The sequence below is a fragment of the Fundulus heteroclitus genome, chromosome 3 (genome assembly GCF_011125445.2).
Source record: "Fundulus heteroclitus isolate FHET01 chromosome 3, MU-UCD_Fhet_4.1, whole genome shotgun sequence".
Lineage (NCBI taxonomy): Eukaryota > Metazoa > Chordata > Actinopteri > Cyprinodontiformes > Fundulidae > Fundulus > Fundulus heteroclitus.
In genome coordinates, this window is record NC_046363.1 from 32,625,286 (window position 1) to 32,650,278 (window position 24,993).

Below are 24,993 nucleotides of genomic sequence, written 5' to 3' on the forward strand. Positions count from 1 at the left end.
AACTGGATCCCTCATAAAAACAGAAGAACGTCTTTTCCACAAACACAAACCGAGTCGTTAATCACAAGAGTACTCAGAAAGAAAAAGCCCCTACGGTTGAATCAGATGATGCCAGCTAAAACATGAACCATTAGCAGCCTGACCCATTTCTGCTTAGTTGAATCCAGATGAAGACACCTTGTCTCTTTTTTTTTTTTTTTGGCAGCTTAGTCACTAAAACAGAAACCTGCACAGACAGTATTATACAAACCCCTCATAAAAACATGTAGCGCTACGAGCGGATTTAAAGTACAGGATGTGGAGTGTGTCACTGTGTGCCCTGACTCAGAGCGCTGACTTCTTTTTTGTTTTGTTTTTTTTGAAAAAAGCTATTTGTGCGTCTCGTGGTTACAAGTTTTAAACGATTTGCGGCGCCTTCCACGGGGCAGGAGGTCAAACGGGAAGGTGACAAGTTGAAAGCGGCACTAAAAAGGAAGAAAAAAAACAACATTTTGGCTGTGGAAAAGTGGCGGATGTTTCTGACGTTCATCACTCGGGGGAAGAACCAACTATTGATGTGAGTCACGTTCACTGGAAGAGATTTCAGAGTTGGACTGCGACTCAACCCAAAACTCAGGATTAGCCTCTAAGGTGCGATGGCATTTACTCGCTCGCTGCAAGCTGTGCGGCATCAGATATCAGCGAAATGCCTCTTTTTTTTTTTTTTTTTTTTAAATCAGACATGAACTGGTTGCTGCTAGCAGTAGCAACTCCTACCTGTTGACTCGACGCGGGCACTTGTCAGGCTTGATGTCAACCTCATAGAGGTAGACGTCCATCTTTGGGATCTCCACCTGGAAGCAGTTGGCCAGCAGCTTGATGGGCTTCCCCATGGTGCCATAGCCAGGCCGCCGAGGCATGGCGAACAGGGCCTGGGGCCCAACGGCTCCTGGGAAGAGGACAAAAGACAGAAATTATGGAAAACGGTGTTTGTGTCGATCGGATTTAAGCCACTCAGGACAGAAACGCAAACAAAACGCGACTCATTAAAAACGACGCCAATATCCACAACGTGTGTGCTTTGCAAAAAGTATTCATACCCCTTCATCTTGTTACAGCCACTTTAACGGATCTTATGTGATGGACGACATGTTTAGTAGGAGCAGAACAAACTGTGCTCAACATCTTTCACAGCTAAAAATGGGAAAGCTTTGGCGTGCATCTGGACTTACTTGAATCAACACAATTAGAACCTCTTTCTAGTGGAATTACAGCTCCAACTCCATGAAAACCTCTGAAAACGCTCTGAAAAAGAGCGTGATGTACAATGTTAGTTTTTTTTTTTTGTGCATCCGTTTGAAGAAATCTGTTCTGGCTTCATGTGATCACATCCTGGCTGATTCCCCTACAGGGCTTGAGGAAAACTGCACATGGTTATAGCTTATTTTCTTCCCACTCCTGCATAAAAACACCACATTTGTAGAGTGTGTGGCTAATAGGGCTGGACAATTAAATGCATTTGCAATACAGTCGCAATTTTAAAAACAATTTGCAAAAGAGGTATGCCATCTTTGGTATTTTTCAGAGAAGACATCCTTTAGGTGTCGGTAATATGTTTAAAATGGGCTTTGCCTCTACGCAGATGGGAAGCAGTGAGACAATATAATTTTATTATTTGTTTTAGAGTTTATATAATAAATACTATTTTACCAGAAACTTTCAGGAATCTCACCATAGCATTAAGTACTGGTCAAGCTGTTTAATACATACAGTAGACTTGTTTGTTGGTTGCACTTTATGTTCAACAAGGATTGTTGTCCAACTCAACAAGCTGTTCTCTTGAATAATAATGTTCTGCTAAATTAAAAAAGAAACAGTTCAATCTCTTGTTTTAAATCGTCCTCGTTTACAAACATTTTTATCTACAGGCCATTTTAGCTCAAGTTTTTAAAGACAGACTGAATATGGATCTCGTTTCTATCATTTAAACCCGCATTAAGCGTCTCCACAACTTTATCTCAGACCCGCCTGGTGAGTTTGTTGATCTTCATGAGGGCGGTTGCTTAATATTAATGTTTTGTACTAAACCTCCATGGCCTTAAGAAAGAACATCTGCATTTAGACTGAGATTACGTTACACACCAGTGGACCATTTGTTTCTAATTTGGTGACTTCTGAATACAGCGGGATGGTAAATCTGGTGGAAAACAACCATAAACACTCTTTCAGGGTTGTGTTTGTAACAATGATTTAGTCTATGACAGGGGTGTCAAACATACGGCCCGCGGGCCGGATCCGGCTAAATGCATTATCATTATATAACATTTTTTTTTTTTTTTTTTTTTTTTTTTTTTTCCCCAGTGTCCTGTCTGGCAATGTGGCAATAAGATGCCACAAAGAGCTCATCAGATTTGACTTTCACAAGTGGACAAGATAAAAGGAAGAGAATGATAAAATAATTATTGAAAAAAACATGTACTTCATTTAATTGAAAATATGCAGTTCCTATATTGTCCACGAGGGGCGCTGTGTTTTAATTAACAGATTAAGCTTCAGGTGTGGAAAAATTCAAATCATTTCTTAATTTTTATCTGTTTGATGTATTTTATCATGCAGGACAGTGTTTTTAAGTTCCAAAAAATGTGAATAAATGTTTTTCAACATTGTATAATCACTGTGATCAGTTCTTATGCATAATGCACAAGTAAATGTTTAACTGAGTAAAAGTATTGTTGAAATTGCACATACTTTTCTTAAAAACGCTGAGATTATTCATAATATATTGTGTAAAAGTGAAATTAACTTAATATAAAAAACAACAACAAGTCCACATTTATTAGTTCTATTTAATCTTGCAATGAGTTTACTCGTGTGGCCCTCTTGAGATCAGATTAAGCTGAATGCGGCCCCTAAACCAAAATGAGTTTGACACCCCTGGTCTATGAGAAATTCTCAATAAAATCATCGAGGATTGTGGTTTTGATGAAAATTGTAAGAAGTTTAAGAAGTATCAATTGTTTTCCACGACGGTCTATTGTTTTCAGTTAGATTTTGAACATGAAGATTTTTCCAGATCATTTCAAATTAGACTGCTGGTTGAATATCAAATAAATGCCTATTAATACCACCTAATTACTTTGAAAACCTCAAAAGTTATAAATAAAAGTAAGAAAAAACCCAACACAAAGACATCTGATTAATAAACAGATCTACCCTGTCAGCTCTGCTTAGAAGAAATTAAACACCAATAAAAAAAAAAAGAAAAGGTAACGACTGTTTCACTGCGATGACAACATAAAGCGGAGAAAATGTCACGGTAAGGTCACGTGTGCGAGGGAAATGCCACGCATCAGACACATCACACGCTGACATTTCTAATCACTCGGCACCCAGCAGCCACCCACGTCTTTGCAATTTTAATACCAAATACGATCGATGCCGGCGATTAAAAAAAACAAACAAAGTCTGGCGTCTCCACCGCGAAGGAAAGCCTGTGGACGTTTAGCTTTGGTGCGTTGCAGGCATGCCGCATGAATCGTGCATCTGATGAGAGGAAAAGGCTTTTTATGAACTCACGAGAAGAAAGCGTTCAGTTTTAGACCCTTAGGAGGAGGGGCTCGACCCAGAGCCGCTGCTCCTCCGCATCGAGAGGAGTCGCCTGAGGTGGTCCCCCGGGTGGAGATCTACGGGGCTGCCCAGGCCACGCAGCAGGGACCGTCTCTCAGCTTTACCCGGGAGGAGCTGGAGGAGGTGTCTGGGGAGAAGGAACCCCGTCCCGGATAAGCGAACGACGACGACGTGCGCGAGAACTTCCACCCATTTCAAGGCCGTGGAAGCAGAACGCGTCTTCCTCAGAGATACGAACGTCCGACTGAAATCTGCCAAAGGGGTTTTTTAAAACTTCACGACCGATGGAACAAAAATTCAAGAGCGTAACGACCAAACGCAAAACATGAAACGCTTTTGAAGATGTGTCATGAGCAGCAGGAGGGGGACCAAAAAAAAAAAAAAAAAAAAAAAAAAAGAAATAAAGAAATGAATGTCTTGGGTATGAGTCACTTTGATCCATAAGCTGTTATTTTCCACTTTAATGAGCCACGATCTTGTTGAGGCTATTTAGGCTCTGCTGAGGCATGCGTTCCACATCAAAGCTGAGAAAACTAATCTTTTTGCTGACATCACAGCGTACCGTTTGTACTACTGACGGTTTCCCTTCTGCTTTTGTTATGAAATCAATCTTTTTTTTTTTTATACAGAAACCTGAGGAAGGCTCAGCTGTTTGCCCGGCCGGTGCCGCTTTGTTTACAGCCCCGTCTCCTTAAAACCTCGGGAGCCTTCGCTTCAACTTTCCCCACCGTGTCAGGGCTTCTTACCAAAAAAAAAAAAAAAAAAAGAAAAAGTCTGTAATGTGTCATTGAAAACTAAAAGCCAAGCGTGATTCATCTCCGACTTGACTCACACGTGTAGGCTGCAGTCGAACGCCGCGCTCAGGGGGGAAAGTAGGGGAAAAAAATAAAATCTCCCCACAACAAAAGAGAAACTTTATGTGAGGCAACAGCCGACAATGTGAGTTTGTTTATTTACAGTCAGGTTGTACGCGTTTTTCCCCTCAGGCGGGCTGCGGCGTACACAACTGGGCTGATGAAAGGATAAAAAAGGCTTCTTCTTGAATTAAACGCAGACAGAAAAAGACGGAAACCTGGAGATTCTGCCCCAAAACCATTGAAAAAGGAAGGAAGGGGTATATTAACAGGTTTGAACAGAAATGGGAAGCTGCTGTTGATTATCTAGCGCGATTAAAAAAGGGGTCTTCCAGGATATTCAGGAGTGGCATCATTACAGATGATGAGGCGTGTTGTGGTTTTTATCGGCGTCTTGGAACTGGTCTCTGCTCGGTGCGAGTCACAAAGCCACTGCAGAAAGAGAAACAACCTAAAGCCCCCAGCTTTGATAACTCAGAAATAGATTATCCCAAATAGCAATGATAACAACTTAAAGCTTTGGGGAAATAAAAAAAAAAAGAGAAGAAATATTCCACTTACTAGAGCACATGCTGCCAGTGGGTTTAGTTTCAGTCAGCAGCCCACACATACAGTAATTTATAGAGGCGGTATTATACAGCCAGACTGCAGGAAACGCACCGTTTTTTGTTTTTACAGAAGAAGCTACAGTCAGAGCGGTAATTTTTGGGCACTCTACACAAACATGACCACGTGGTTTTTCTCGCCGGTTTCAGCTTCAGGCACAAACTCCTCCTCACGTTGCAGAGTTACCCGTCGGATCGTCAGAAATGCGTCTCTTTGTAAACGGAAACTTGCCAACAGCTGGGGTTCTTGCTCAGATTCAGAACAAAACCGCTTTACCAATTTGAACCCCCAATTTCGCACCAGGTCTTTGACTTTTGATTCATTCTCACTTCTGTTTTGAGCCTCTAAAGAAACCAACTTGTAGTAGAGCACTTCCATTTGTATTAGTATTTTCACTAATTATTGAGAAAATAGAATCAGTCAGAATCAGCTTTATTTGTGAACAAGGAAGCAACCAAGGAACATCACTTTGATTTCACATGATTACAGACAATATACACATAGGGTTTCCCCTAGCCTGGCGAGCCGCAAGGCTTTACTTCAGGGGTGTGAAGGAAGCCATCTACATTAAGAGAGAAAAAAACAACCTTAAATAGAGGAGGAGGCCTTAGGGTCCAACTCTCAAAAATTTACAATACAGCTATAGGATTAATTTCGGCGAAAGGTCACCTCAGTTCTCACCATCATATGGGTGATCAAAACATTGCTCCTTTAAGCCAGGCCAATAACGACCTTAACGACTCCTCGTTAAAGAGGAGTGGACCGGTTTCGGTTCAATCTTAGTAATGGGTGGTTCAACAACCACCCATTACTAAGGGGTGGACCTGTGTCTATTGAATTTGTATGTTATCTAAAGCCATTACAAATACCTTTGTTGGCAGTAGTATAAAGCTTGGTACTCATCATTACTCTAGACCTTTTGAATTGAGAAAGCTTCCTGGAGAGGAAGCAAAACGTCTTCAACTACGGAAAACAAGTCCAGTTGCTTTGTTTTTTACTTTTTCTGGAATGACCATGACCTGGATGACTGAGAATCTTCACCAGCAATCTTGAAATTTGAAATCGATACTCGGCCCCATCCTAAGCCAGGCCGGCAGAGGTGGTGAAAGAAAGAAGTAAGCCTAACCCTGTTGATCTGGTTGGTCTTTGACTATGCCAGGGGTCTACAACCTGTGGCTCCAGAGCCGCATGTGGCTCTTTAAGCCTTCAGCTTTGGCTCTTAAAAACTTGGACCAAAAATGGGGTGGGGTGGGGGGTTGGTCAATGTTTCTAAATGTAAAGGTAATTTAAAATTGCTATCTTTAGGGTGCATTTAGTATTTAGTTCTGCAATATGTGCATAACATTTCCAGAAAGAAAGAAACTAATGGTGTATAGAATATTTACTATAGATAAATTAAGTATCTTTTTGTCAATAGGTCGATGCCATTTGCTATAAAAATCAAAAGTCCAATTGAAGAAAATGCATTAAACCTAAAGATAAAAATACTGTTGGCTAAATAATAAAAACTGTTGATTTTTATTAAAAAAATGTGAACAAATTTCCTACAGTATACTACAAAAACAAGCTCTTGTTTTAAAGCGATGTGTAACATTTGTGTCTCTAAACATAATTAGTTTAGCTGGACCGAGGGCAAAAATGGCCCCTGGACTACGCTGAGCCGTTAATTTACTGTGAGGCATTGCAGGACGGTCTACTGGCTCTTAAAGTCCCTGTGTTGTCAATTGTCACCCCAACAATGTTTATGTCTGCTGATCACGCCTGATCCAAAGTTCTTTTCTGTCTCAGAAAGGACAAAGTGAACAATATATCTGAACAAACGCTAGGCGTATACGGTTTTATTTTGGGGTTTTTTTGTGTCACGGTATGTGACTAGGCCTCTTTAAAATCCTGCACAGAAGTTGTTATTCAAAACCCAAATCACTAGAGAGAACAAGCAGTACACCAGTCCAAACTGTCCCAAAAATACCAAGAGCTAGAGAAAACTCACTTTAGTCAAAGCATTCATTCGCCTGTGAACACACAGGACCTGTTTTATTAAACACATGTGGGAGGCAACAAGCTGAGAGGGTAAAAAAAAAAAAAGAAATCTAGCAAGCTTGTCCCACAGATGTTTATTGAAGTATTTATGAACCTGGCGCTGATGGTTCAGCAAAACAAAGCTGATAACACTCGGGATCACTCCCAGGCTTCCCTTCAGGGAGACATAACGTGATCCTCTAAAAAAAAAAATAAAAAAGAAAGAAACCAAATCTATGACTTGGTGAGTTGAAAGGAGAGACTCTCGTCTGATCACAGCTTTTGCTCATTTACTCAAATTTAGCCGCGTACGATCTTTAGCATCTGTGACGCTTGGACAGAAAAGACGTCTGCTGAGACTATTCTAGAAAACAAATTAAAACAAAAAAAAAAGATCTGATCTGATAATTATTGAGTAATTCTAATCCTACATTATGTGTGTTTTGATGCACTGTAGCAAAATTACAGAATAAACATGATAAATTAAGCAATAGTTTTGAAGTGCGTACTGCACAGAACATTTCACCATTTTGACATCTTTGTATAGGAAGCCTGGGAATACAACAAGCTGATATTAGGTGGAGAATTAGTCCGGCTATCTACTCAGCATGCGGACAGCTGCGGACATGCCTCCAGGTTCCCAGCTGTAGCTTCGGGTCTCCTATGATTTCTGCACCATGACTGCATGTGATTATTGCAACTGGAAATGTTTCTAAAAAAAAATAAAATAAAAAATAAAAATTAATTAATTATATTTTTGAGCAACTGGAAATGTAGCAACCTTCTTTTAGCCAGCTGGCTGGCAGTGCACAGCAACAGGTGTTGCAGCCAGAGAAAACTCTGGCATTTCCAGCAGTTTCTCTGTAGCAGTACGACGAAAAACTCAGTGAAGCGTAGCATCCTGACGACGACGACAACGACGACATACAAACATGCCATCGTAGGTTTACACCGACCTGTAGGTTTACACCAGGCTGTGACATTAAACACTAAAATTAGCCACATTTTCATAAAAAGAAAAGCTGAAAGTCTGCAACATGTTACATCTTGCTATAACGAATATTAAGTTTCATTCACAAATGCACACCCAGGGTTTCCTCCAGCGTATCACAAGCCCCACCCGCGCCAGGCTAAGCGTCGCTTGGGTACTTAAATGCCTCGATGTTTGAGAGAGACATAAAAATTCAAGTTATTAAAGTCAGTTATTAAAAGGTCATTAAAGTTCCCGTGTGGGAGAAAACCTCTCGGTCTAAATAGCTAATGCGCTAGCTGTTATTAGCTTGACCCCCCATGGTGCAACGCTCCTTGCGCCCCCTGTCCCGCTGCACGGCTGTGTGCGCACTTCCCAGCACCAACAATGACACCTACCGCCAGGATTAGCACATTTTCTGGGGGGAAATATGTTACAAGTCTTACTGTATGTCTGTAGTCTTTGTTCAATTCAATAATACTTAATTCATCCCAAAAGGGGAAATCAAATAAATGGGACTTGTGGAGTACCACAGGGTTCAGTCCTTGGACCAATTCTATTTACTATATATATGCTTCCGATTGGCAAAATTATCAGACAGCATGGGATTAATTTCCACTGTTATGCTGATGACACTCAGCTATATTTATCCATAAATCCTGATGAATCCAATCAGTTACTTCGACTGCAGTCATGTCTTGATGACATCAAAAGCTGGATGACTTTAAATTTCCTGCATTTAAATTCTGACAAGACAGAAGTTGTAATCTTTGGGCCAGAGTCTTCAAAAAATAAAGTTCTTAATCAATCCCTTAATCTGGATGGCATTAACTTGGCCTCTGGTAATAAAGTTAAAAATCTTGGTGTTGTTTTCGACCAAGACATGTCATTTAAATCTCATATTAAACAGGTTTCCAGAGTTTCCTTTTTTCACCTCCGGAATATCGCCAAAATTAGAAACATTCTGTCCAGGAGTGATGCTGAAAAACTAGTCCATGCATTTGTTACTTCAAGGCTGGACTATTGTAATTCTTTACTATCAGGAAGTCCACAAAATGCAGTTCGAAGTCTTCAGCTGATTCAAAATGCTGCGGCAAGAGTTCTGATGAAAATCAACAAGAGGGATCATATTTCTCCTGTTTTAGCTTCCCTTCATTGGTCTCCTGTTAAATCAAGAATAGAATTTAAAATTCTTCTTCTAACGTATAAAGCCCTTAATAATCAAGCTCCATCATATATCAGAGCTCTGATTACCCCGTATGTTCCTAACAGAGCACTTCGCTCTCAGACTGCAGGTCTGCTGGTGGTTCCTAGAGTCTCTAAAAGTAGAATGGGAGGCAGATCCTTTAGCTATCAGGCTCCTCTCCTGTGGAACCAACTCCCAGTTTTGGTCCGTGAGGCAGACACCCTATCTATTTTTAAGACTAATGTTAAAACTTTCCTTTTTGACAAAGCTTATAGATAGAGTGGCTCATACCCTGAGCTATCTCTATAGTTGTGCTGTGATAGGCCTAGGCTGCTGGAGGACATCAGGGTCTAATTTTCTCACTCTACTGATTTCTACTGTTCTTCAGTCTACTGTTCTCCAGTTTTGCATTGTATTACATTGAAATGACTGTCGTCATTTCAGCTTTTAACTTTTGCTCTCTCTCTTTTTCTTCATAGTAGGTACACCTGGTCTGGCGTTCTGTTAACTGTGACATCATCCAGAGAAGACGGCTCACCCGCTACTTCCATCTAATGTAGAACAGATTACTAGATCAATGTGTGCTTCTGTGCTTTTTTGTTTCTCTTGTTGTGTCTCTGTTCTGTCTTCTGTAACCCCAGTCGGTCGAGGCAGATGACCGTTCATACTGAGCCCGGTTCTGCCGGAGGTTTTTCCTTCCCGTTAATGGGTGGTTTTTCTTCCCACTGTCGCTTCATGCTTGCTCAGTATGAGGGATTGCAGCAAAGCCATGTACAATGCAGATGACTCTTCCCCAGGAGTGAATGCTGCTTGTCGGGACTTTGATGCAATCAACTGGTTTCCTTATATAGGACATTTTTGACCAATCTGTATAATCTGACCCAATCTGTATAATATGATTGAACTTGACTTTGTAAAGTGCCTTGAGATGACATGTTTCATGATTTGGCGCTATATAAATAAAATTGAATTGAATTGAATTGAATTGACTTTTCCCACTGGTCTGGTTCCAACACTTGTTTAGAGCTGTAACAATCAAACATTCACTCTAAAGCATATCAAAAATGTCCCAACTTTACGAGTTTTCCAAGATCTCTCCGCTCATTTTTTAAAGAAAAATCTGAAGTTCAACTGAAGACGCTGAACTGTGTTCACGCTGCTGATTTAGAGCAGTGGTTCCCAACCCTGTCCCGCATCTTTTAGACGCGTCTCTGTTACAGCTCACCCGATTCAAATGATGATTGCATGACCTCCTCAGCAGCCTGCCATCGAGTGCTGCAGAAACCTCGCGATAATCCGTTCATTTAAGTCGGCTGTGCAGCAGCAAGGAGACTCGAGGACCAGGGGTGGGGACCACCGGTTTAGACAGAGCGAGCGAGAGAGAACGTGTGTGTGTGTGTGTGTGCGTGGATAATGACAGGAAGGACATGCCTTAACAAAGAAGTTAGATGGAGGATCAGATCGACCCCATCAGTGTGGTCTGTGAAGACATGAAATCAGAAAAGTGAGAGAACCTTTGCAGTTTTCTGCTGTTTAATCTCAGCTGGCATTCTGGAGATCCTTTTAAAAAATAACTTCTAAAAACTTAAAAGTCTTTTAAATCCCAATATTTTCTGACAATGTGTAATCTTAACTTGTTTAAGATTATACGTGGTGTAAGAAAATGTATACTGTGCTTTTCTTAAGCCTCTGTTCTTCGGTGTAAGGACTTATCAAACTAAGTGTGCTCAACTTGATCCAGGTCTGACTCTGACACAAATGTCCATTTAAAACGCCAACTGCTATACAGACGATCTTAATATTTGATATTCTAGTAGAAACCTCAACATTCACGCAATCAAAAAAAAAAGGTCCCCTTCAGATCCGGCCAATAGATGAACTTCAGCTACGGCTTTAACCGCATAAATGTTTCATGTGCGTGAAGGACATAAAAAAAAAAAAAAAGGAAAGGAAACCGACAGCTGCACGCACTTGTTCACGTGGCACAAATAACTCGCTTCAAAAACCTTGTAGTACGGCAGCAAATCGAGATTCCTTTTCCTCGAGAAACATTTTGCAGAAGCATCTCAGCAATGTGAACTCGTTCCACTGGGCCGCCTTGTGACACAACACAGTCGCACTGTAAACAGCGGGCAGGAGGCCAAGGGAACTGCGCGCTGAAAAGCCGCCCCCCCCACTCAGCCACGGCGCTCCCATGCACAAACGTCCCCTCTCACGCCGCCGATGCGTGCGTACACGAAAGCCGACACACACACACACACAATACAGCTGTTGTATTTCTAACCAGAGAGGGCCGGGCGTTAGGAAGAGGACGAGTGCTCAGTAACCAGGCACAATAGCGTCAGTCACAGGAGGCCGAACCTAGAGACGCGTTTGCTCAGAGAAAGACGGACGCCCCGTCCCCGGACGTTTAGACGCCTCCCCTCCGGCTCCCGTCAGAAAACCTCAGGAGACAGAAAGAGATGCATCTGGCACCCAAGGGAGAGACGCCGCCACTCTTGGCTAGAGATAAACACCAGCCGGCCGCCCCGTACCGACGAGCTGGCAAGGCTACGCTCGGTCACAACAACATGCAAATATGCTGAAACCCCCCCCCCCCCCCCCCCCCCCACCACCACCACCACCACCACCACCCACTTCAAGGCGAAGCCGAGGCTTATTGAGAACAAGAAGAAATTACACAAATCTTTTCAGGAAGGGGGAGGTTAAGAACCTATCTCAGCCTCGTGCCAGATCGGAGTAAGTTAAGTCACAAATAGGAATTCACAAGTTTTTATATTGGCAGGCGATGACTGATACACATAAATATGTAATTTCATTCATACAAAGCACCGGTAAGCCGACCAGAGGAGTTTATGTGGAAAGCCTAAATCAGGGATGTCATAGTGTCACCCCCCCTCCACAGACTAGTGGCCTTAAACTCCAGTGTTTGACATCTGGTGTCCTGCAACTTTTAGATGAGTCTCTGCTTTAACACCCCTGACTCCTATATGAGCTCAGTAGCAGAGCTCTGTGGGGCTTTATTTCATGCTAGCGAGGTAGTTTAGCCGTTTAATTCAGATGTAGGGCGCCGCTTTTTATTAACGGTGAATTAACCAATGCCATGCGAGGGACACTGATGTCATATGGGTACACTTCCTGCATAGGAGATTTTAGATTCTATATCATGCTGATGTAAACGATCAATTGAAGCTTTCACCTCCTGATTGTAACCTCTTTTCAATCGTTATCAACATGAGAGTCCAGCACTGAAGCTGTATCTTTTTTTGCGACAGTGCAGTGTTGCCAGTGGCCTTCAGGGCCATTAAACCTGGACTGAACAGGTCTAGCGCCCCTAGTGGCCAAAAAGGTACACGGTGCTAATTTAAGGAACAGTATTACAATTAAAGCTAGGGTCGGCGATTTTTACGGAAGTTTCTCCATGTCCCTTTTTGTATAACTGTGCATGCACAAGACCATCTAACCTTGCTCTTCCGCTGTTCAGGGGGATTGCATGAAAAAGAAATCTCCCAAATCCAACCTGGTCTTATTTCTTTCTACTGAGTCCTTCCCCTTTTTTTCATTAACATGAATGCGGTTCGCTTCTTGTGACTCTCAACCATGTTTGATGTTTACGGTGAGAGCAGTGGAGCTACAATGAACGGCTAACATCGAAGCTAACCTCTAAGCTAACCGCTAAGCTAACCGTAAACATAAACACTAGAAGTGCGCATGGGCAGCAAGCTAGCAAGCTGAAACTAACGAGGAACGTGGACGCACACTGCCGTTGCGCGAGCACGTCAGAACGACTGACATGTGGGACAGCCAATAGATAAGGCGATGCCCCGGGAAGTTGAGGGACAGAGGGGGGTGAGAGCAGGAACAAAACTCTAACAAATCTCTGCTCTTAACACCGAAGGGTGGTGATTGGTTAGTTTTTACAGGCCTGCAGCTCTCAGAGATCAAATGTTTAACTTCCTTTTCTGAATACATAATATATTGACTACTTTCAGGATTGTAGGATGAGTTTACCTAGTATAATAAAAAAATAGGTGTTTCTGAACAGGATTACCGACAATAGCTTTACTTGTTTTTCTTACAAATAAGAACATAACTAGACCGAGGAAACAGTTAATATGTTAGCATCTTAACAGGAACATTCATAAATAAGATACTCTAGTTGTCCAAGGTGAGGGGAGAGAGATGGCATTTAGAGCAAAACATGCAGTCCCAGTCATTTCCTGGAAGACTCAATGTTAGATAGATTTTAATTTAAGAAGAAGAAGAAAAAAAAGTCGATGAAAAATGTTCTTGTTGGGATCAATTTCAATTTCTTAAGTTTTAATTTGCATCTTCTAAAATCATACTGAAGGCAACAACACTTGACATGATGTGTCTCAGCTTTCCCATTTAAGAGACGTGGTTTGATACAAATCTGATTTTTGAATAAATAAATCTATTTTTTATGATTAACAAAGTGATTTCTGCCATGCCAGTCGGCCTTGAAATTAAATATGCAGGTTTCCCCTCCCAGGTCCCTAACCTGCCTGGGCTTAAGTTTCTATCCATTCACTTATTTTAAAGATAGTCGCTTTTCTGTTTTTAAATAAATGGCATTAAATTGTGTAATAAACTGTTCTAGTGAAAACAATTCTTGTAAATATTGTGTTACTCTGACTGAAGGTCATCATTCCATAAAGTCCTCATGCCAGCCCACGTTTAGGGGCGATGCTGACAACATAACACAAACTCGTTCATTCTGGAGCTACTTTGGTTGTGTATAGAAATGATATTTGATTTAATTAAGCATCTAAATAACCACTTTGTCCAAATACTATTAATAGACTGATTGGGAAAGCAAAAGCAGTCCGACAGTAGTTACCCTTGTAAAAAAATCATTGGTTTGATAAAATGCCCTTAAGGTGAATAAATACACTTTCTTTTAGTTAAGAGTGCTCCCATATAGACCCGAAAGGGTTTGGTATTGGGGGGGGGGGGGGGGGGGGGGGTTACTGCTACACTGCATTCTCCATAGAAACCAACAATATGCCAGTAGTTAGCCTTATGGGCGGCTGGGACCGCAGAGAGACGTGGGGGGGTAGGAGGAGGAGGGAGGGATGTAGCCCATTGTAAACCTGCTGCTTGAATGAACTGAGTATTATGAGGAGGGACTGCAAATCAAGTACTAAGCCCTCCCTCAAAGCCGGCCCTACTGTCTGTCCAAAATCCACAGAGAATCGACCTACAAGGAGAAGTGACAGGGAAGGCAGAGTTTCCCACTGGGGCACGGCGAGGGAAACAGAAGCAGTAACCAAGGAAGGAGGGGAGGAGGGTTGAGCTGTCTGTGAATACATTAAAAAAAAAAAAAGAGCGGGAAGGAGAGGATCGAACAAAGGCAGCTGGAAAAAAAAAAAACATGCAGGGAAGACAAGAGTATGGTGGAAATGGCAACAGATTTTTATTTCTATTTTTTATTTTTTTTAGATATCCACCTGAATGATGCTCTATGGCGGTTTACTAGAAAACCGTCCCCAAGCAGAGTTCTGGTTCATACAGAGCTGATTCATCTGTAGCCAACTCATACCCCACCTGGGAGCAAAGTGACAGGTGGACAGGAGGGTGGGGACCCCCCACCGCCTGCTGTACTCTGAAAAGACATCTCATCGTCCTTCCAGTAAACCTGACCAGCAATAAAAAATTTTTTTTTAAAAAGACGTTAACTTTGCACAAAGCTGTGAGTCTGCTCCTCATGCTGTGTGACTAAAACTAAAATCATTACCAGGAATGTCACAGATGTTCTACGATTCATACGTTTGTGGGTTACATTGTTGTTGTGAGCATGTGAGAAAGAAAATTCAAATTCAAACTTGATTAATTTTAACAGCCCTATCACAGATGTGCAAAATGTCAATGGATTAGAAACAACCATAGGGTTCAGATGCGTCCCTTTTGGATCTTGTTTTATAGATGAGGATTATAGAAATGAAGAAGGTTAACAGAAAATACAACAATAAAGTGTTGGGCCTACACGTTATAATAGGGCTGGAAGATATAGAAAAAAAAAAACTAAATCGAAAAAAGAAATCATATTGATCAATATCGATAATTATCAACAAATTCAAAACATATATTTTAAGTGCAGCCCTGAGCATTTTATGCTGTTGCCTAGCGACTTATTTTTAGATACAGAAAACACAAAATGAATTCAAAACTAAACCTTTTATTCAATCAACTTCTTACCAAAACTGCAAGTTTGAAAAAAATTAATAAAAAGAACGCATGCTCTCTGAATTCTGAAGGGGGCGGAGCTTGGTTCCTGGGTCTGCGTTTGTGATTGGTCGGGAGGATTAATAACTGTAATATTAACCTACATGATAGGCTAGAATGTATAAGGAAAGAAATCTGCTATTCTATTGAACTTTTTATTAACCCTTTTTTTTTTTCCCTATCATCGATATACGTCTAATCGATATTGACTTATCGGCCAGCCCTACGTTATTCTTCATATGACAAGGGCTTGTTTTCTCTTTACACCATAATCAGATAATGTTCACTAGCTGACACGAAGCACACGGACACAACGTTAAAAAGGATTTTCTCCTTCTAAAGCCTCCAAACACGTCTCCTTCTGATGCTTCTGGAGCTGAGCTGATGAAAGCGTCGCTTCCCCTGGTTAATATGCTTCTGGAGAGGGATCCCCAGTATCTAAGCATCATGTTTTCCCCACTGCAGACCGACCGGTGGAGGGTCACTTATTAATCAGTCACCCAAGCACACGCCTGGACGGCCAGCGACGATCCAGGTTTGACGACCAACGCCGACAGCACATTAAGTCAGGCCTGAAATGATCAAGCAACAGCTTGGGTCCGTATCGATGCAGTAATGCCTTTCAAAGTGAAAACATCGACCGCGCTTTTAACACACTTTACATAATGCAGGGTAGCGGTGAGGCTCGAGCAAACACGTCCACGGTGGGCAGGTTTCCCAGGGTGCCGAGGGTTTCCCCGACCGGCAAACCACAGGACGCGGGCAGCGGGAGGTCATCAGGTTCAATCATGCTCCCCAGGGATTATGTTTTTAAAAGGAGTTCTTACGGTGCAAAATAAAGTCAGGATCTAGAGAAAAGTATCAGAACTGCGACGCGGAGAGCCGTTTCCAGAACCTCAGACGTTCTTTCGTTTCTGTCACTTCACACGCTGGTGGGAAAACACCTCGCAGTCCCTTTTCGCCCGTCGGCGCTGGGAGAACCGAAGGAGTCCCGAGGCGCCGACGGGCGAATGGGGGGGGGGGGGGGGGAGCAGAGAGGAGGTGGGAGCGGGCGGCGGGCCAACACCAGTATCACGTATCGCCGGCTAATCAAGAGAAGCTGGCGTTGGGTTTATGGCCGCAGAATGGGAAAGCTTCCGTTACAATGGAGACAAAGCCAGGTGGTTCAAGACTGTTTAACTGCCACTGGGATCAAGGTGTGTGTGTGTGTGTGTGTGTGTGTGTGGGGGGGGGGGGGGGGGGGGGTATTACCAGGTTAGCAGCAAAACACTAAACTACTAAACTGAGAACATTTAGAAGTTATTAGAAGAGAGCCATGGATGGGCTTTATCTTTCACCCACAGTTAAAGGAGTGGTTTGGAAATGTTGAAGTGGGTTTCTGGGTAGTTTATAAGCATCTCATGATGTCATCACACCCCAAGCAGTTAAATTACACGTGGTCCACATGTTGCATGAATATAGATTCATGAGATCGTCCTATAGGGCCAAGCAGGGCGAAACCAAAGCTGACTTTGAGCGAGTTAAAAAAAAAAAGTTCTTGAAATGGGCGTGTCTGCCCTTGACTTGAGCAGGTAAATAAGAATGTCTGCCAATGAAATGAGTATTTTGACCCCTAATATAAGATAATTGGATATACTGCACTATTCGCCTACTCAAAACTGATAAATGCACCCATTTCATGAAGATTTTACCAACTTATTTTCCTTCTTGCAATGTACCATATTAAAAAGTAAAATTTTAACAACAGTTTAGAGAATGTAGATCATATCAACCTTTTAAACACAGTCACATTTGAGTTGGATGAACTACTATGACATTTTTGAGGATAGAAATTTTGTTGGTAGAACTCCACTTTGGTCTTGGCTCCTGGTTTACAGAAGTTCTGATAATAATAATAATAATAATAATAATAATAATAATAATAATAATAATAATAAGAAACTATATTCCAGTTTTTTTATTTATTATTATTATTATTATTATTATTATTATTATTATTATTATTATTATTATTAAGATAGCCAGATAGACAAACATATTGTTTATGTTTTGGTCTGACAAAAAATTGCCTATTTATCTACAGCAGGGAAAAGGTGTTTAAAAACTTGTTTAATTAACAGTGACGATATTCCATAACAATAAAAGGTTACATTGCTGCTGAACAAAAGCACTGTTAAAAGTGACATTTATTCTTACGATAAAAAAGACATATTAGCATATTGATTAAAAAGGTTGTTAGTTGAACATTTCATGAAATGAATAAACTTTCTGTTATTTGGGGCCACAGCTTTGCTTGTAAGGAAAGAACCCAGAATATTTTACTTTAACAAACAAACTAGTTTTAATCTTTACTTCCACACACACACACATGATTTTGGCATCATTTACTTTATGGTAGTAGGTACTGTCATTTCACCTGCCCGATGACCGCAAACTAACAGGAACCACCTCCTCAAGACAAGCACCACCAAAAAATTAAAAATAAAAGCCTCCGATCCAAAAAAAAAAAAAAAACGAGCACACCTTGCCCGTCCGGACCTGGATCACCGCAGACCCGGATGATCCAGTGTGAACGCCGCGCCGCACGCCTGTCAGCTCACGGGGGATCGAGAACCTCCGATCCAGCTTGATGGATCTACTGCGCCCTTTGCTTATTGACGCCCGTCAGAAAAAAAAGAAAAAAAGAAGTAGAAACCAAGCCGAGTTACCTGTAGTTCCGATTTCCATTCATGAGGTCCCGGCCCGGTTCGCTTCCCGGATCACAGATGTCAAACGTTCGGTGGGACTCCTCCGTCAGGTCCGGCGTCTCTGCCTCCGCTGGGTAACAACGTGTCCTAAAAGCCCCCCTCCAGATGCCCCTCCTTTTCGCTCCCTCTCTGGAAAAGGCAGCTATGGATGGTGGTGGTTGTTTTTTTTCACTCCCGGCTGTCTCCACAAACCACTTTCCCCGCACGTCGACTGCTAAAACGGGACCGCACTGCCACGGCGAGAGCTGCCGGCCGCTGCGGGCAACCGAGAAAGCCGCTTGTTAGCCGAGTTAGCTAGCTAGCTAGCCAGGCTAAGTGGGGGGGCAGGCGACGAGGAGCTGTCAGGAGATCATCGCAGCGGGGTCACCGAGTCCAAATCAGTCCCTACCGATGTACGGCCGCCTGCGGGGACGACATAAAACGCGTCACCGCCGGAGGAGTTAGCGGAGCTCGGCTAGCTCGGCTGATAGTTGGAATTCTGACAGACGACGACCACTTTTCTTCTTCTTCTTCTTTTTCTTCTTCTTCTTCTCGCGTTTAAAGCAGCTGTTTGCAGGCGGGTCGCCGGGCTCCGTCTTCGTCGTCTGGAAGTTGTGTCCGGGCGTGTGAAAGCGTAGCTGTCAGCCCCGCAGTGTGTCCAGCCGACGAGCGTCGGGGTTTGTCCCAAGGCTGGTTGACAGAATAACTCCGCAGGGCTCCGGCTGGCAAGCCAGCTAAATATGGTGAAGTTGCCTTTCTGACACCGACAGGAAGAGGTGGGCTCGGCGTTCGCCAGACGTCAGAACCCCCCCACCAACTCCGCCTTCACGCGGAGTAGGCAATCCTGCGTTTCTGAATAAATCAGCGGAAGATAAGTTGTCGTTTTTTTTTTTTTATGTATCAACACATTTTATGTAAATTTCCCAGTGATTAAATTCGCAATCGGAGACTCGCGGCGTGTAAGATTCATCGCACACGGGGGGAAACTTGTTAATTCTGATGATAGAGCAGATCAAGTCAGCATAATCCATTGGGAAATTTAGTGGAAGGAAAAAGTGCGGCAGGAGAATGGGGGACAGGCATCAGGGACGACTTCAGCCTTGAGTGAATGGGAAGTAAAGCACTTTCAGAGTTTGGAGGAGATGGATAAATGTTTTCAATAGCCAGCGAATGTGTCCAAGAGATGGGCTAAAACCTGCAAATTAGTGCTTAGCCACGGATGATGTAGAGAAGCATCAGAGAAAAGGGCCAAACTGTTGCTCAGTGGTACATTATTATTTTTTTTTTTTTGCAATTAATTTGGAAATCAAGTTACTGCAGCCAATAGAGAGCCGGCTGGTGTTGGTTGGTCTAATAGATTAGAAATTATACAAAGTCAGAGCAGGCAGCCGCCTAGTTTGCTTTAAAGCACCTGTTGCCTCCTTCCATATGGCCAGCTTTATGGAGATGCTGATTTTATTTCCTCCAGTGGCACTAATACCTTTACGACCACACTATCCACCGTTTTTAATTAAGATTAGAGACTCCGTGACCAGGAATGCAGACCAAACGTAGGACACCATTAAACTGGGCTTCAGTAGCACATCAACGGGGCCACAGGCCTGCACTGCTAATGCAGTAATTCATAAAAAGGAGCCCAAACCCTGCAGTGCACGTGCATGGACAAACCTTTCAATGGTTGACATTTCTCTCTATAAAATTGTTTTCATTCATCTTCATTTTTTGAAGGACTACATTTTGTGTTTTCCTTAGCTAAAATTCATCAAAGTTAGCAGCATAAATACTGTATCAAGTGTAATATATGCACAATATAATGGTTTCCCCTTTTTAGAACTGAATTAGTGCAATAAAATACAATTTCATCGAGACACTTGTCAGAGAAAAATCATCCGGATCAAACTACGCAACTGATTAAGTTGTATTCTGCTGCAACATTGATAAAAATAAGGCGATTTCTTTTGGACACAAGATAATTTAGGGAACAACGCAACGCCTTAACCATCAGAGGGCTAAGGAGCATCTGGGAGCTCAGAGGGAAAACTACCCAAGGACCACTTTATGAGCCCCAAACAGCAATGTGGGGGAAAGAAACAGAGATTCATGTGGCAAGAGTGAGAAATTAAGAAATTTGAGTCTCACTCCAGTAGAGTGAGAATGGCCAATGCACTAAATATGGCTAAAAGTTACTCACCCTTTAAAGACATCTCCATGTAAAACTCAGAAGAAGAAACCCCATTTACCTTTTCATCATTGGAAGGAGAGTTAAAAAAAGACAAAAAACACTAAAAATTTAAAAAAAACAAATTTTATTTTCATTAAAAAATAACCCTCCCCAACAGAGTTCCAATACTATCACACACAGAGCCAAAACAATATGCTTCCATGTCATTTCATTCATATCTATTGGGAAGTGCTAAGAGAAGGACTGTTCATGATCAGTGGCTTCAATATTGCTTTGTCGGACCGTGAGGCTGGATGGAGAGGAACCGACTCTCCCGTGTCCACGATACATGTCTGGGGCGACTGCAACTTTTCCGTCTCCCCTTTGCAAGGTGCTTTTGTGGCTTCGGTAAGTAAAGAACTGCATCTGATTTTAGTGGCGCCCCTGACGGGTAGTTGTCGAGTACACAACAAGCAGTTAAACACTGGCCTCAAGTGTGAAAAAGGCCTCGTGTGCGTGTGTGTGTGTGTGTGTGTTGGGCCAAAATATAACATGTACATATTATATATTTATATATACAAATCACCTTGGACACAATGACGGATCAGTTAAAACGGCTTACAAAGGCATTCTGATTAGGCAAGTTCATAAATATTTTTTTTTTTATCATTTTTTTTTTTAAAATCAAACTCGTCTGATCGCTTTTTTCCGTGATCCCTGTCGACGTCTAAAAGGGGGGCGCCAGACGAGGTTTGAGGCGCTTCGAGGGCTGCGGAAGTGGAATTTTTTTGAGACCGTCTCCGCGGTGCCCTCTTCAGGAAACACACTGACAATAGTCACGATATTCATAATGACAAAAAAAAATAAAAAAAAATAAGCAGTCTTTATAACCATTACACAGTCGAGGCAAAAACAACAGACAGGCAGTGGTGAGCGCGAGGCTCCTACCTCTAAGAAAACCAAAAAGTAAGGTGGCTCAGAATATCCAGTCAATAAAAAATAATTACATGCATTTGTTTTTTTTTCCCCCCCCCCCCCCCCCATAAATCCAGAGAATTACACGATGTAAAAGGCAGGGCGTATTAAGTAGCAGGAATAGGGGGCCCACCCTGTCCAATGAGCAAATTCCCTGTCCGTGCCGCCCATGCACACAGAGCACCAATAGAAATTTGGCAAACACAGACCAGGGGATTGGGGCAGAGGACGCTGAATAACTGTAATGCCTGAAAAGTGGGAGAAAAAAAAAAAACGGCTGGCGAGGAAGGAGCGACGTTATAGAGGCCGGGCGAGTGAGCGACTGCTTGGCCGGAACGGGAGATGAGACGAGTGCATTTGGGCCGTTGTTTTTCCTCTGCAGGCTGAGACAGAAAACCGAGAGCTCAGTTTGTGTGTGTGCTTCTGCTTTCCGGGCTGTGATATGTAAACGCCTGCAGTGGGAAGAGCAGGACAGACGGAAGATAGGCGTGTATGTGTGTGTGTGCAGGTATGACGAGAATGCTGTCGATCGAAAAGCCGGAACGCGCCGCGTCGTTCAGCTTTTGGCGGCACTTGAGCCGTCGCGGTACTTTTGTTCCCGCGCTTTCGAACCTCCAGGATAGTGTTGACCTTGCACGTCGCCTTTGTTCTGCGAGCAACGCAAGTGCGGGAGTGAAAGTTTGCCGTGGGCTCTCAAGTCTCAAAGTTCATCATTTTGTCAAATAAATCGGTACGTAAACAAAAAAAGGAAGAAGAGAAAAAAAAGTGCCTCATGAATCCTTAAAGAGCAATGAATACAGGAGTAAAAGATTATCTTCCTGTTTAAGTGCCCCCCTTTTTTCATTGGTTGGCGTCACTTTTGGCTGGTTAATAATGCTGGTTTAGGTGCATGGGGTGCAGGTATATTTGATACACTCTATGCGAATGGTCCCTCTAGTGTTACGCCAGGCTTGCGTCTACAGGCTAAATCTCTAGGGACTGGCCAATCAGGACCGAGAGTGCGGCGGCGCCTCTCTCCTGCGTCTACACTAGCTACAGCCGCTGCCGTCTGTCGCCGCTGAACCGAAGAACTAACGAGCTCTTTCTGTGCAGGACTGGCGGCACCTACATTGCTAACACTAAGTGCTAATGTACCATATCTCAGGCTCCTCAAGGCTGTTTTACAAAAACATTTCATCAAAAATTAAAAACATAAATGTAGGTCTTGAAGTAATAATATAAAAAAAAAAAAAACGATAGATATAAGTGTGCGTGCTCAGTACCGCCCATCTGGAGGCTCCCCAACCTTACGGGGCTTTGAACACTGGCATCCGGCTTTCCGGATGGGTAGAGGCAGCATTATGGCGGCAGTAAAAAAAAAAAAAAAACAACAACAAAAAAAACATATTTTTCCTCCTTTCTAGCGCCTATTTTTCCTCCTATCCCTATTGCATACTTATATTGACAGGAGTGTGAAGGTAGCATACAATACAATTACATAATAATATTCACTTATTAAAAATTCAACCTAAAAAGATGGAACTGTTCTGATAAAGTAAAAAAAAAAAAAAAAAGAAGAAGACAACAACAATATTCAAAACCTTTCGAGTGCATGAGGCTGCAGACTCAGCCTGTGTTTACAGGGGGGGTGGTGTTGTGTTGTTTTTTTTTGATTGAAGCAGACTTGCTGGCGTGTCTGTGGAGTGTGTGTGTGTGTAGTGGGCAGTTGTTGGGAGTAAGGGATGGGGATGAGGTGGGAGTGGGCTTTGCGCCCGCTCAGGTAGAAATGAGGTGGAAAAAGGGAGCGACGGCGACGGCTGGTGGAGCTCAGGCGAAGTACATGGTCCTCAGGGTGTCGTGGTGAATCTGGACAGCTTTAGCCAGAGCCTGGGGGTCCCGGCCGTTGCTCTGACCCGACACGTGGCTGCCCTCCCCGCTGCAAAGGAGAGAAGACGAGTTAAACGTGCATCTCGATGACTACAATATCTAAACATTAAAATGGCATTATAACAGCTAACAAGAATTCCAACCTTCAGCTTCTCAGAAAATTGAACCGACTACATAAGACCGATAAAAATGTGTTTGTCAGCACAGAAACGTCATGGCCGTCTTCTAGCTTCCAGATCCACAGAGACGACGACTGACTAACATTTGTCCCGCGGTAAACTATCGACGCCCGCTAGACGGAGGATACGCTACAAAAGGCTACTGCTAAAGAATCTCGCTTTTCAGAGCGCTGTCTTCAAGGACGTGGCTGAAAAGTTTAGTAGGAAAAGTTACACAAGCAGCAGGACCGACTGTAGCCTCTTACAGGACTGTGAGTCAGAGTCCGTTAAAGAATTGGTTTGACGTTCACGAGGCCTTGATTGATGCTGGAGAGTTTGGAGATTTCCCCGCACAGACTGGACTGTTGCTCGGTTGTCCAAAGTCCTCTTTTCTTGTGAAAGTAGAATTTGAAAATTTGATTTAATCTGAAAATGAAGCTCTCAGAGTCTGGAGGAAAAGTGGAGAGGCACAGACTCCATGTTGCCTGAGGTGAAGCTCCCAGAGTTGGTGATGATTCAGGGAGCTGTCATCTTCTGTCGGGTCCTTGTGTTTTTAATCAAGCCGAAGTCGGTGCGGACGTCTACCAGCAAATTGTAACGTGCTTGTTGCTTCAGTCTCCTCACAGGCTTTACGGAGATGCTGATTTCATTTTCCAGCAGGATCTGGGATCACGGCCTTAAGGAACGATCCATCCAAACACATCTAATTATAGCTCCTGCTCCTTTCATGGGGTCATCAGTAAGAACTTTATCGTGGGGAGGAAAGGAGCTCCGGACTGCTGTGCTCCGACGTCTTTAACGTAACGGAAACCCACATGGATCACACGAGTCAAATCCAGGCCTACAGCCTTCCAAAGATTACCTACAAAGTGCACAAAGTCTTTTCTCTCCACACATTTTTGTAACTTCCGTGAGGTATGCTGTGCTTATACGTCATGTCACGCAAAGGATTATGGGATTGCTTATAGCTCCTCAGCTCCAGTAAGGGGCGTCGCAGGGTTGCTATGCTAAATGAGCTGTGAGAGGAAGCATGCAGGCTCCTTTTCCTACCTCCTTCCTTACTGACTGCACTATTCGGACAGCACTTAGGAGTCCTAACCCTACAGGCGTTAATCGGATGTAGCCCAGGTTTTCATGGCCATGGTATCGCTGTGCATGACTGACCAGCAAACTAGCCTGACAAAGCATATTCTCAATAAGAACATTAGAGACACCAGAGCCAAAAAAAAAAAGAAAAAACAGCCAGATTATTACAAATAATCTGGAACTTAACAGGCTGTTTCCCTCCATGCCCACACAGCACTGATACAGTCATGCAAACAGGTCCCTAAGCGCTGAGTGCACATACTGTACAGTCCATGGACATGCTCACCAGCGGGGAGACACTTCCGAATTAAAAACTGGTTTTATACAATATTTCACTGTTCTGAGTAACTACATGTTTAATTGGCTATAAGCAAAAATCATTGAACTGCTGAAACCACAAATGGACTCTGTACCACATTCGTATATTACACGGTTTTAATAATACTCACCTGTACACTGTGAATCGCACACTGTCTATTTCCCCTGCATTGTTGACATTGTTTACATTTCAATTGTTTACATAAATCACTGCTG

General features: G+C 42.8%; 2 protein-coding genes across 4 annotated transcripts in view; both read right to left on the minus strand.

Moving 5' to 3' along the window:
- LOC105934862 (protein argonaute-3) overlaps positions 1-19,077 on the minus strand; it is a 47,302-nt gene extending 28,225 nt beyond the window's left edge. For both annotated transcript variants that reach the window (XM_036135244.1, XM_036135243.1), the window contains exons 1-2: positions 18,196-19,077; positions 757-928 (exon numbers count right to left, since the gene is read on the minus strand). In XM_036135244.1, coding sequence (XP_035991137.1) covers positions 757-928; positions 18,196-18,214 — 191 coding nt within the window. In that variant the 5' untranslated portion in view covers positions 18,215-19,077. The remainder of the gene's footprint in view (positions 1-756; positions 929-18,195) is intronic.
- A 1,978-nt stretch (positions 19,078-21,055) lies between these two features.
- Positions 21,056-24,993, minus strand: part of ago1 (argonaute RISC component 1) — a 29,872-nt gene continuing 25,934 nt past the window's right edge. For both annotated transcript variants that reach the window (XM_036135242.1, XM_036135241.1), the window contains one exon: positions 21,056-23,264. In XM_036135242.1, the coding sequence (XP_035991135.1) occupies positions 23,156-23,264 (109 nt within the window). In that variant the 3' untranslated portion in view covers positions 21,056-23,155. The remainder of the gene's footprint in view (positions 23,265-24,993) is intronic.